The 13,982-nt window shown below is 44.7% G+C and overlaps 1 protein-coding gene and 1 long non-coding RNA gene across 7 annotated transcripts in view; one reads left to right on the forward strand and one right to left on the reverse strand.

Annotated features, from left to right (window-relative positions):
* The window catches only part of LOC114847195 (uncharacterized), a 136,550-nt gene that overhangs the window by 92,180 nt on the left and 30,388 nt on the right, over positions 1-13,982 (reverse strand). For all 5 annotated transcript variants that reach the window (XR_008693427.1, XR_008693426.1, XR_008693425.1 and 2 more), the window contains exons 2-3: positions 3,693-3,744; positions 3,088-3,260 (exon numbers count right to left, since the gene is read on the reverse strand). This is a non-coding gene — a long non-coding RNA (uncharacterized LOC114847195). The remainder of the gene's footprint in view (positions 1-3,087; positions 3,261-3,692; positions 3,745-13,982) is intronic.
* Positions 11,771-13,982, forward strand: part of LOC114847192 (glypican-6-like) — a 54,235-nt gene continuing 52,023 nt past the window's right edge. Inside the window, exon 1 of one of the 2 annotated variants that reach the window (XM_029136674.3) lies at positions 11,771-12,291. In XM_029136674.3, the coding sequence (XP_028992507.1) occupies positions 12,144-12,291 (148 nt within the window). In that variant the 5' untranslated portion in view covers positions 11,771-12,143. The remainder of the gene's footprint in view (positions 12,292-13,982) is intronic. The other variant, XM_029136675.3, reaches the window with a different exon arrangement.

A 13,982-nucleotide genomic window follows, 5' to 3' on the forward strand; every position in this document is an offset into this window, starting at 1 on the left:
CGTCTTCAGGCGGGAGAATTGATGGTTTGACCCCACTTGTCTGAAAATCACACTTGACACTCGTACTCCTGCAGGCAATGTCAAACGAGACAGCTGGGGCTAACTCTGGATGACACACATCACTGGCTGCTGCTAAAGACGTACCATTTGTCAGAAATAAACTAATATTTCCTTTCAGCGTCAGCTCGCTGTTCCACTACATTTTCAGAATGGCTGCGAGGCAGCCGCTGATGTATGCCACACTGGAGGATCTCCCGTGGTACAAACACGACTGCGGCCCTGACTTTGGCTTTTGTTCTAAATGGAGGAACACGCTGAATGATCCGAAGAGCTCACGGAGCCTGCTTTAGATTTACTTTTCATACAAAACACTTGACCGTGCATGACCATGAATTATGAAGGGAATCAAGTGACTTGCCCACCAGGGAAACAACCATTATAAAGCATCAAGTCTGACAACATGGAAGCCCAGAATGTGGCATAATAACAAAGCAGGAATAAATATGTCACTCTTACACACCACTATTCCACTTACTGGTGAAATGTTTATATAGACAGTTAATTATAAAACAAGACAAGTAAATGAATATATGAATATGTAAGAAAAGCTTGAGGAATTTGTTGATGAATTAGTGGGTGGATTATGTTGCTTTGCTTCACTGTTTTCATTAGAAAAATTAGTCCATAGGTTTAAAATATGCTCATTTAAAAGCTAAGCAACATATATTCAGCCACATGTGAGACTCTGGTAAGAGTTATCTAGGAGTCCTACCTTTTGCTGCAGATGGAGAGTCTCCTCCCCAGCCTCCATCAGTTCAGTACCAGTAATACAGGCTTTGAATTAATGAGCTGTAACATCTGTGACAGCGCCATCTTGGTAATGGAGCATGGACTGAGCAAAAGGCTGAGAAGAGAAGCCACTTCAGTTTGTACATGAAGACAGAGATGAGATTTTATTCTGCTTTAGCCTTGGCTGCTTTAAAAAGGAGGCTTCACACACGTGAGACGATTATTTGTTCCTAATCATCCTGGATATTAAAACGCATAAACTGCTATTGGTGAATTGATTTCTACATTAAAGGAGCTACTGTTTCATTTTCTAGTTGCCACAGAACAGAACCTCACGATGCCTGAATAAATGAGAACAGAATGATGGTGTAGTTTTGGCTACTGTCCCAAAATGACTAAACTATTAATATTGGTTACGAAGGTTCTGTTTAAGAAATCTCTTATAAACCTCACTGAGTAGATCATGTGCTTCTATATACATTAATATTAAGAATGTGTGACCCTTTTGTTGTGCGTATAACAACACAGCATGTGGGATGAGAAGGGACGGCAGCCTGAACGGTGGTGGAGGTTGGAGGCTGGAGGGCTTGTTGCTGATTCATCTTACGGTATAAGCTCAATCTAACAATCTCACAATAACCATAAAGTCTGGGTGAATTTAGGTGAAGATGGTGAAAGCTTAAACTGACAAGGTATCAGGACCTAAACCCATCATACTAACATATTCTCACATCTCATAAGGTGGACAGTCCTAATGATGTGGCTTGACCGAGCCTCCTTCACCCAACGCTAAGGATACGATGCAGTGGGGAAGGTTGTTCCTTCCTCATAGCGCAGAGTGACCTTAATGCTGCTCATACTAATGGATTCAACCCCCACTTTCCAAAAGGGCCAAGCATGATGTTGCTAGAAAGTTCCATTAAGATGCGTATAGCTTGCTCATTAGATCTCTGCTCTGATCCATTGATTCACTTCTTTAATTAGCTGCTTTACTGGCTGGCTTATTTATTTCAATTACAGGCCACTGTAAAGTGCCAGAAATCTGTCGATGGCTAACACAGGCTGTTGGCTGCAGATGGAAGTCAATCCATGTACTATTTACTTCATTTGCTTTTTAATTCCATTATCTTCTTGCCCTTGAGTTACATTTTTAGTATTTGATAGCCACGGCATTGATCCGTCCCGTGGTCCTCAATGAGGCGCGGCTTTCTGCTGTGGGTGTGGTTTAACACTGCAGGACATTCATAGGGTTTAGTTGACTAATCCTCACCAAAGAGTAATGATGTCTGACCTCAGTTAAGTCTAAGTCTAAGGCCTAAACATAAACCATCACAGCCTGCCATTAATTTGATGCTAATTTGCTTTAAACAGCACGTGGCACGTGGTTTTTGAACTGCTCTCCTATTGATGGTGCCCTTAGATGATGGAAAACAACAGTAAAAGAACAAACAAACAAACAACAGATGACATTTACTCATGAATATAAATCACATCTTAAAAAAACTGTGGACAGTTCTCTTAAATCTGGTTGTGATGTAAATATTAAATTAGAATCACTTATACTTTATAAGTATCTGTCACTGAAAGTTGGCAGTGAAATAAGATAACATTAAGATTACATCATGATTTGTGAGGTAAATGTATTATTAATTGGCGACGTCTGAGTATATTTTAATCAGCACAAAATCATTTCCTTTTCACGCAGAGTATTTCTTCTGCTATTCCCTTCTAATTACTTATTTATGAATGTGGAGCTTATGAGAGGAAATGAAGTGAATAATCAAAATGAAGTTAATAACAAAACTGACTCATGTGAAATGAATGTGTTTAAACTAAGAAAATTGTAAACAGTTTGTCTCAGAGTTGGAAATCAGAACTCGGGGTTTTTCATCTGATCAGCAGTCGATATGAGGCCTTAATGTAAACGTTAGTCAGTCTTTTATGTCTCATCTGGCTCCTGGACTGTTTTATCTTTTCCACCTTCATCTCTTTCTCTCAACCTTGAATCATTTGCGTCTTTACTGCACGTCCCCATTCCACTCTCTGTACTGTAGCGTCCTCAGTTTTTCCTCTTTTCCTCTCTCTCATCATCTTTTAATTTGCGCTCCAAAAAAGAAATAGAAAGGTTTGTTGGTTTTTTTTCTCTCAAAACATGCTCATTTTTAATTACAGCGTTGGCAGTGTGTGCATTTACATTGTACAAATAATGGAAATCAACTTGGGGCTCAAACTACGTCTTTGGCTTTTTCATTTGACAGGTTACTACTTTCAATTAAGACGCTGTGTCTTTCCACTGACCTCTGACTCGTGCTGAGTGTTTACAGTTTGCAACTTCAGCATCAAGGTTGTGTTTGCTTTAACACTTCCGTAGCACAGTCTCAGAGGTTGCACAGGCCGCAGTGGTGCTGACAGGGGGAGGCAGCGTTACCGTAGTACCCACAGGTTCCACGTCACGCTCAGCACGTTTCCTCCTGCAAAAGGTGCACTGTGTAATTGTCTTCAGCCAAACGACCAACATGCTGTAAACAGGAGAACTAACTAATTAAGTCTCTGCTGAGACTGATTGAGCCGCACAGCACAACATGGCTCCTGACACACGAACCGCAGTCAACTCCAGTGCACAAACCTGGACTTCCAAAACCAAAATAATCAAATTTGAAGGACACAAAATGAGTAACAAGAGCATAAAGTCACTGCCAAAAACGCAGGACACTCACAGAACAATCAGAGAATGCAACAACTTGAATTCACTGCCAAGCCGGAGGCAAATAAACTGAAAGTACTCCTACTTAAAATCACAGCAGTGCAGAAACCAACACGCACCAGAAAAACGTCAAACAATGGACAAACTGATCATATACAGACAAACTGACAAACATGAAGAAGCAATGAGACAAACTGACCTAATATGTACATCAGAGGGGGCGTGGCCAAGGTGACTGATGGAAGTCTCACCTTAAAAGGAAACGTGATGAAATCTGATGAACATCTTCTAATTCATTGAAGTTCATGACTTTTAAATAAAACATCATCTTCTATGAACACAGAAAAATATGCCCTTTATTTTCCAACCCTAATTAAAACGCTGGAGCGTGTGCTCTCAGAACACTCAAGTACAGCATACTTCATTCATTATAGTTTCCTCCTGACAGCCAACGTTCATTCATTCAAAGGGATTCACATTTTTGTTGCAAGAAGTTTGATGTTTGAAATTGAATGTGTTCTTGATGAGGGAAGCTGGGAGTTGACTGGCTGTCACATCAGCATTATTATCTGCCTGTTAGGACTGCAGCGAATGAGACTGGAGGTCCCCACGGTGCCGGAACCCCTGCACACTTGTGCTGCTGAACTCTCAGCTCGCGTCACTTCCTTGATGGAAATTCCCTTTAATCAGAATAAGATTCGCGGCCCCTGATGGCTCGCTCAGAGCCTTTTCATGCGTTTTCAGGCCACGTCAAGGAGCATATTTTCACCGGAAACCAAAATACAGAAAGTGCAAAGATTAAACAGTCTCTGTCAAAAGCCTTATTACTAAGTGACAGACATGCTTTAATTATGACATAAACTATGTATTAAATATTTCCTATTAGTAAACAGCATGTATATATGCATTTATGTAGAAATCAGGCAATTTCCAGGTCTGCTGGGGTGAATTTAGTTTATGAAAACTATGCAATGCGTGTGCTTTTTTCCCATTTGGTTTCAGGATTAGGGGTCTTCTGGGGGGTTGATTGGCCACCTGGGTTATTGTTCAGGAAAAAGCCACTGATTTTATTTCCCATCTTGGGCAAGGTTACAGGAAATCAGCACAAATAAATAAATGCCTGCCACAGACTGAAACTGGCTGCATTAGTGCTAAATACATGATGCGTAAGTGCAGTGAGGAGGTATTTGTTCAGAAACCTTTCATGTGGACCTTGGTGGCTAAATTAACCACAACTTCAACCCTAGTGTTTCTGTTTTACCCGTTCCGAGCATTACTGTAACGTCAGTCTCGTCCGTCTCTGGTTATCTGTATTTATAAGCAATCAGGTGTGCTGTGTCTTGTTGCTTCCCACAGGTAATTTGACTTGCATTATGCTTTCAGAACATCTTCCAGGCGCCTGGAATAGTCCAAATCATTACGGGTTCTGGCAGACACAGAGCCAGCGCAGGATTAAACCGGAGACGAGGCGAGGAGTGTCAGGATTTGCTGTGTTTGTCCCAGCTGTGTTGTTTACAGGCGCCTGTACTGTCGTCTGCTCAGCCTGGCACAGGAGAGCGCAGACGACGGAGGCACGTGGGGCCGGCGGAGCTTTATCTCCCCCCACACTCATCTGCAGGCGCTGTGTGTCCACCGCTGGAGAGTGATTGACCACTACTCTTAGATTGAAATTGATTGCATAGGGCTATAACAATGAAAAGCTGTTAGCATTCCGGCAGTGGGAGTGGAGGAGTGTCAAAAGACGGGATACTGCTGTCACTGAAACAACCTGGTTCTATATTAACGTATTGTCTAATAGTCCCATTCTTAAGACCCCAGTAGCCTTTGATCCGGGAGATTGTGTGTTTCTAATTGGTTTGTATCGATCCACCCATGACAGCCCAGTCATGATGAATGTCAGTCTGTTGTGCTGAATGAAAGAGCAGCGTAACCGGCCAAATGTTGCTCCAAGTTCAGCCTGGTTGTCCGGGTGATGAGTTTGCTCCCGCTTCCAGACCCCGACGAAATAATGAAACTTAAACGTAAGCGTGAGAAGTGGATTAGCCCAAGGTTTTAAGTATCCGCATTGGAAAAGTGCATTCAATTCATTCAATTATTACTATTTGAAATGCCTGAAGTTTATTTGTAACATATTTCTCAGGAAGGACGTTTCACTGGGAAAAGGTCCCAATTAAACTCTCAGCAAACTGCGTGTTTTCTTCAGCAAACGCACTTTCATCACGTCTGAGATGAACAGCGTGAAGGAGGAACAAAGCCTACTTACCCTGAAGCCTATTGATTTTGTGCTGCATTTTATTATAGATTGCCGCGAACATGTGTACAACATGTAATGCGATATTTATTCAGTAATAGCCGAGCAGCCAGCGCCGAACACGTCCTCCTAAATCCACCTGACACTCAGAACAAGTGCACAGACGCACGGAGCCGCTCGCAGATCCATCCCATTGACAGTGATGCGGGTTTCCTCGGAGACGATCTGCCACTGATTCATTACGCTGCATTCGATGCCCTGGAAGGTGGGAGAGGGGCGAGGCTTGAAGGATTGAGACGCATGTGAAATATGTCGCCGAACATCAGAGGAGGGAAGAAATCCCATGAAGATTCAAACGCAGCCATAAGACGGCGACTGGTAAGTGTTCGAAAACAAATCACTTTTAACTGGGATGTAACCTGAGGTAATGGAAGTTAGCAGAAACTCCAGTGGGATGGAAGCTAAAGGGAACAGGCTGTCACTTACTCGAAGAATGAAGGATGTCACTGACGCAGCCTCTGGATGATTCAAGACACAATGTCAAAAATAACTAAGGCATAATTCTATGTAGCTTGATTATTTAGACACGATTGTATTTAATTGTGAACACATTTAAGTATAAAGTCAAAGTCTGATATTTAACATCTACAGCAGCTACGTGTGTTTACTAAAGCCGTTTGCACTTGAATTAAACTACGGTCTGTGAACGCCACAGCCAGAAAACAGGACCAGACGGGAGCATCAGTCACAGTCAGGTGCAATGACGTCGCACTGATCTTTACAGTATGACGAGGTCCTCCTCACTGGTCACATTCACATTAGTCTGGAATCTAACGTTTTGAGAAGGGCCTTCGTGTTCATTTGAAAGGCTCTCGCTTCAGCCTCGGTGACTTTAAACCCCCGTGCATGGTGTTCCTCAGCCCGGCCTCGCGCTGCGGTCGATTATCGCTGACACAGGATTTATCATGGAGTAAATCTGTTTTGTTGTTTGCTGTATTTGCATACTGTGGCTGCGGATCCTTCTTCATTACATAATGGTTTCATTCCTCATTGTCGGCCCAGGACATGCCCCAAAGACATGTTTGTTTCTAATGCAATGAACAGTTGCTGAGATGATGAAGAATGAGTAATGAAAATGTAGTCAGACTCTCAACCGCCTCGGGCCTGAGAAGAACGTGTGGGACCTCTAAGGCCGTGCTTTACAATAGCTGCACTGGTGAGGAGGCCTGATGCTGCAGGGATGAAGTTTTACCACATGCACTTGTATGTTCCTGCTTTGTACAAATGTATCATTTAATCAGCATCATAAGAAGAAGATAACTGATTCTTCTCTTGCTACATCATCATGGTCTTTTTTAAGTTTAGTTTCATTATTGTACATCGTCCATCACTAACAAACAGTTTAATACCATCAAGGTTTTGGTGCAATTAGGACTTCCATGATGCTTCCAGCGTATAATTACAGCGCTATAGGAGATCATAAGGCCATTGTTGCTGGCTCAGTGAAATATGCAATAAAGACGCCCTCAGTTAATTAGTGGTTGAAACAGATTTAATTAGACTCACTTGACTTGATTTCAGGTGACGGCAATTAGCTTTGTGTGCTGTAGAATGTGATTAGCTCATTTGAAAACAATTACCATCTGCAGGTAAAAGAATTGTGTACAGGTGAGGTGAGTCATGTCATCCCTCCTCCAAAGAAATGTGATTTCAACTGATGCTGTAATGTATTAAAATAATATAACAGGACAAGAATAAAATGAGCATTGCTCAGATGAATTAGCTGAGATAAAGATAAATGATATTCCAAAAGAACAAAAAAAATCAGAGGTTCTATAAGAGAAATGAACTTGAATCTTCACCTGTCTATGCACAGGATTAATCCATCAGTTCGTGGGTGTCGTGAGTAAAGCAGCCGGTGCCCACAACCTTGGAACGGGCGCCCACAGTGGAGGGTCTGTGTTTGTGTATTGGTGTGAGGATGGTGTGCCTCCCAGCTCTGCTGACACACAGCAGCTCGTTTCACTGGGAGTGGATTAAGACTCTCTATCCTCGCTGAGCATCTGTGCAGCAGGTGATGTTATGTCTCAGCTCGGCTCCAGACTACTCATGCAAATGTCTACTTTCACATCTGAGAGAAATGTGAATAGGGAAACAGCTGTTGAAGACAGCGACTAATACACACCATTTCTCCCAGGAAGCATTTGAAATCCCCCAGTGCCAGAAAGCGGAACAAAAAAACAGATATCAAATAGGCTGGAAGAAGTTTGAAGAGGCACATATAAGAAAGGAAAACACAAACAGTGAAACTTTTCCATATGCACTTCTCTCAAGTTCAGATGCTCACTGCAGGAAACAGTTGAAAGATAATGATTAATAACTAACTATTTACCGTAGAGGCTCCCACACAAGTCCCCGTCTCTCATTGTCTCTCATTGTGTGTTTAGATTTGTGTGGTTCGCTGGTGTAGACACAACGCTTATTTACGACTGCATTAATAATGTCTAGCATTGTTTACAGAAGCAGCTGCTTAGCCGTCAGCCTGTGTGTTTTCACTCATGACCACTGAGGTATTTTTATCTCATTGAGTATGGGAAAAAATAGTCAATATTCTGAGAGAATCAATAAATAAACAAACAGCTGCAGAATGTTGAGAAAAAACAATAAAAACTGACATAGAGAAAAAGCTTGATTTGCGAACAAATCCAGCTCCATTCATTTGAGCAACTCAACAAAGACAGGATCATTGGATGCAACACATGCATATCAGCTCAAATCAGACCTGAGAGCAGTCATTTGACCTCATGCGCCGCAAAGGAAACTGAGCAATCAGCCAATCTGACCCCATTAGTGTTTTTCAACGAGAGCTGAGATCTCGGGAATCGCTCCTATTCATCGTCGCAGACTCGTGGACAACAGACAATCAGAGCTGCTGCTCCCACTGGCTGGAAGGAATTTCAGAATGATTCTACCTAATTAAATTAAGGTGAACGTGTCAATGAGTTTTCTACGGCCTTGTTGGTGCTGCCGTCTCAGCCGGAGAGTCTCTGTGGAGTCATACAGACGTAACTAAAGGAAACTGAAAGAGGTTGTTGAGACTGGAGCATCCGTTATTGTGCCTCAATTTAATAACATGTTCCATGGAAACACTGTTAGTGGAGCAGTTCACATTATTTTTGTTGCTGTGTGACAGTTGTCAAAGTTAGAGTTTGCTCACCTGCTTCTTTAGGTTTGGGGAATAATAAACACCATGCAGCTTAGTTAAAACAAATGGGTCTTGAGGGTTGCCGCCTCCCGACCTCATGTCGCTGGATTACGAATGAGGCTTTAAATGGTATGTGGCTGCATAAAATTCACTGTAGCTGCGAGACACTGTCACAGTAGCACATACATGATTGTGATTTACTGCTCGCATTCGACAGGGCGACGGGCTCGTTTCCAGCTGCTCGGAGCCTGGATGAACCTGGATGCTTGTTTAAAAAGAACTGGGGCAAATGGCTGCAGAAAAGGCCAGAACGGGAAAAGAAAACATGTAAATAAATAAGCAGCATGGCCACAACAGTGGTTTTTACTGGAAACGATTTCTAAAGGCATACTGTATGTGGCAAAGGTGCAACAGGCCCGTTCTATCGGCGCTTTAAAGTCTGCTTAGCTGCCTGACAGTTATCTTAGCCGAGGAATCTCCCATGAAATTAATTTTTCATTGTATGAAAAGAATTCATTTGGATGAAACTGTCCCTCGAGTTTGAAAGTTGGATACATTAATTACCTGTGATGTGTCCGGGTCAAATGGTCTCACTGTAAAAGCAGAGGGGAGAATTCATGGAGAGAGCTGCAGGATGGCGACCACTGTTTCCATCCCCGGTTAATTAAATGTCATATATTACAGTTGGATTATGTTCTAAGTTGTGTTTGACCTTTTTAAGTTTTATTGTTGTAAGGACATTGTGCACATACAGTACACTACTGTACAAAGTGCTACTTTGGCAAAGCAAACAATAAGATCAACTGACCAGAGTTACTGCAGCCGAAAAGCGTTTTCAGTGGAAAATCTACAGTGTGAACGGAGGCTCCTTCATTAGTTTCTGTATCATATGAATCATCACAGGATCACATGTACACAACCCTATTGTCTCACAGTCGTTCCTGCACAATCACACTGCCCTTACACATGCACTAGAGTCTGGGTCACAACTACTTGCTAAGAAAGCTCTGACAGAAGCCCTGTCGTTCACACTGAAGCATATTATCGGAGTCGCTGGTACGTGATAACATTCATACATCCAACAGAAACAGCAGCAATGCACAATGGCTTCAATGTGTGAATAGGCATTGTTTGCATTGCAGGAATAGCTGCGTAAGTGAGAAGCTTTAATCACAAGAAACAAATCACTTTTTTTCTCCTGAATCGGTCAATTCTCACTGTAAAATAAAGGACATTAGGACACGAAAGGAAAAAACGATTTCAGAGTTCAGTCAGTCAAAAAGCAGGCGATACTGTCTCGGATGAAAGTGGAGGACGAGAAGGAGGAATTAGTATCTCCCATCTTCTGACTGACTGAGCACACCTGATCCAGGAAATCAGTGGTGGGTGAGAAAGGGAGAGCTGAACAACAAGCAGAGCGGTGGCCCTGGAGGATAAGGGGCCGCTCACCCCCGAGTCTGGAGCTTGTTCAAAAACAAGAACATTTGTGAGACTCAGACTCAGACTCTGGGGTTCAGCGCTGCTCCTGACAAGGTGTTAGAGTGGGTGAGGGGACGCGAGCTGGGGAAGCGGGACATTTCTCCATAAGAGCATCTTTAGGCAGGAAGTGGAGGTGCTGCTGAAGAGACACAATCATTATTTCATTAGACCTTTATTATTTATACCTTCGACATTCACTATATATATTTTTGCATGTTCCTCCAAACATTTTCTACATTTCTTTAACAGAGAAGAAAAACTGACCCCAAACACAAACACAAAGTCAGTCTGAGAATCATTGCAGCTCCTCACGCTGCCGAGCATCTTTCCCTGAGACCTGCTGAGCTCAAACAAACTGATGACTTATTTATGACAACAAATACCCAAATGAGACGAAGGGAGACAGCAGCACGAATCTATTTCACAGCGTATGACACCGAAAGTATTTACAGTACAAGCAGCTTTGTTTGACACGTTCATCATAAATAACAATAATTTACCCACTGAGTAGAAACACTAGTTAAACATGTGATGCAAGCAGCCTTTCAACATGATATATTTGTGTGATGGGCTCTACTTATTAATGCATCCATGCATAAATGCTGCAGCTGGTAAAGGTGGGCTAATTTGAATTATTTTACATGGAGCCAGATGGTTAATGCATAACAATACATCATCATTTATTGCTGGGTAAAAGTTGTGTGTGATCCAAAGCACAGTCTGTTATTGGATTGTAGTGAAGTCGAGTTCCAAGTAGCATAAAATAAAAAGCACCTCAAAGATCTCAGGCAGAGTTAGAGTCGTTGCTGGTGCAGACGCGTCGACCGGGACCCGCCGCTGAGTCAAACCAAGTCGTTTCCACCGTGACTTCCCACAGCAACAGGAATCCTTGGCGCAGCGATGGCAGCCATGCTAATCCACTGTTGAGCCACCCGAGGATCAAGTGCTTCAAATCAATAAAGCTATGAAAGCTCGCCCGCTCCCCTCCACATCCATTACGTCCTCTGGTTCATGCACAGCAGGAGTGTGCGTCTGGGCTACGGGTGACATCACGATCATCCAGTAAACACACTGATGGGTGATGCACAAGGTCTACGTTATATGCAATCAGTGCAGGTGCTTTAATAAATGTTTCTATTGTGCCGGTGCTGGGACAGACGTTTTCTATATTGACAGAGTCTCAACCCGCACGTTTTCTCACACACCGCCTTTTTAAACGCCAGACTGGGTGCGTTTAAACCCCATGAGTCAGACGCCTCCTAAATGTGGATCTTCCTGTTCTGCCCGCGTGCGTCCTGTGGCGTGGACCCGCAGCCCTCCACGCGAAACGGAGGAGGCTGGATTCCACTCCACGTTTTGCGTGCCGCCTCGCCGTGCCAGCGCAGGAGATCTAAACCCGGAGCGCTCCGCGCCGCACGGCATTTCCACTTGGACGCGGAGACCGGGGGGCGTCGTCTGCGCAGCGAACTTGCGTCCGCACGCCGGATTCATGAGGCACCTCCGCGCTCGCGCTCCTCGTTCCTGCGGCGCCGGGGGACTCCCAGCTATTCTCGGTGGCAGCAGAACTCGCCGTTGCTTTTGGGAAATGTGTTGGTAGACGTTAATAGTTTACTTGGCACCGTTAAACGCCCGGTCATTAAGTGCGGCTACCTGCGGATCTACTGCAGGGGACTTTCACCAGCCTGAAACCAGGAGGATTTCCACAGAAGTGAACAATGATCACGCTAGGGCTCCTCTGCACTTTTTCCGTGCTGTCTATCGCAGCGAGGGCCGATTTTAAAGCTCGGAACTGCAGCGAGGTGAGGGAGGCTTGTGTCGGGAAGGGCTTCGGCTTCGCACATGTTCCTCTCCAGGAGATCCCAGGTAAGGCTGCGTTACGCACGGCGCCGCCGCCAATGCGCGGGCGGCCGTGGATGAGTCACAGTGGGGCACGTCTGAAGTTCAAGTTGGGAACGTCCCACCGCTACGTAGCAACTCTTTTAAGATGCAAAGTCATCGCTGTTGCTCCGTAAAGTGTCTGGATGCTGCAGGGGAAGCGCGCGACGCCACGCGCCGTTGCGCAGCGCGTCGGCCACCTGTCACGCGCCAAGTTGCCGCGACCAAAGTTTAAGCGTCGCGTCTCTCCAAATCGCCCCGATCGACCTGAGTGGTCGATCGACCGCCGCCGCGTCACCCGAGCCCGTCGGCGCGAGTCGCGGCTCCGCGGACGCCGCCGGTCACGTGCGGGCGATGATATCAGCCACCCGTCTATGGAGAACGCGCTCCGAGCAGAAGCGGGGACATCTGCGTGCGCGTGTCCAGTAGTGGTCTCCCACTGCGCTGAGCACGAGGAGATAATGAACGTTCGACTCCGCACGTTAACTCCTGCCACGCGAAAACGTGCTCTGATGAGCGGAAATGGACGGAGCCGGGACGTCTGCAGGGAGTCATCACTCCGCACAAAGCGACCCACACTCCACGTGCATTAAAGCGCATTAGACCTAAGGTCATGTGACCAGTGATACAGGTTTAACAGTGTCCAGTTGACTTTATGAACTTGGAAAGTTCATAAAGTCAACAATCTCAAATAACTGATATCTTAATAAAAGAACGTCTGGGGGTAAATGAGCTGGACTACGGTGTTTCATTAGTTCCTCTCATGATCGCGCTGCAGAATATAGACCAGCTGAGTTGTCTCCAGGCCGTCACTGTTGTGCTTCAGGATCAAAGATAGTTTGCTAGTAAACGGCTTCTATGTGATAACCAGCAGAGCTCAGAGACGGACTGAAAACCCAACTGATTGAATCCTTTGGATCCGTGTTGCTGCGATGACAGCTAATGAGCGAACAATTCAATCTATCTCATCCCCAAGTGATGTCACCCAGAATAAAGGCCTTTTGATCTTGTCACTGCCTGAGTCGCAACCTCTTATTAGCGTCTTAGCAAATTCAATTCGCCTACAGTACGTATTCCAAGGCACTGCCTCGCACCCATGCACGCGACATCAGGCTGAACCAAATCTTGATTAAAGAGGAAGTGAATCCACCATTTATTCAAGTTCATACGAGTCGGGTCACAAACACGTGGCTGCCAAACATCGAGTCAGGTGTCGGTGACGTGAAGATGACATAAAGCTGGTTTTGAATGCAGGTTACATGTTACAGGAAGCGTTGGTTCCTTTTTTAATAAAGCAGCCGGCGGTTTGAGTTGTCCCCGAGGCCGCTGGTTGTTTTGTTGTTTCTCGAGGCAGCAGGTTTGTGAGTGAACGGCTGAGGGAGGAGGCAGTGAAGGGGTTCTGGATGTCCATGTGGCAGATGGAGAGCACGTCGCCGGTGACATCCGTTCGGAGTCAGTGTGTCGGTACTTGTAGATTAGTTGGTCCTCGTGGGACTTGCTGGAAAGCGGCTCTTAAAGCTTCCTATATAGCAAATTATTCCTGTCAGCCTCGCAGCTGCTATCACAGTCTATTAACCCACTGATGCTTTGGTTAAAATGTCAACCTTCAATGTTACCGCTTCTCTACACACCACACGTTTGCCGCCGCGTCGCTCGCTCGGTGCCGCTCCAGTTCTCGA

Source organism: Betta splendens, chromosome 21 (genome assembly GCF_900634795.4).
Source record: "Betta splendens chromosome 21, fBetSpl5.4, whole genome shotgun sequence".
NCBI classification, from domain to species: Eukaryota; Metazoa; Chordata; class Actinopteri; order Anabantiformes; family Osphronemidae; genus Betta; species Betta splendens.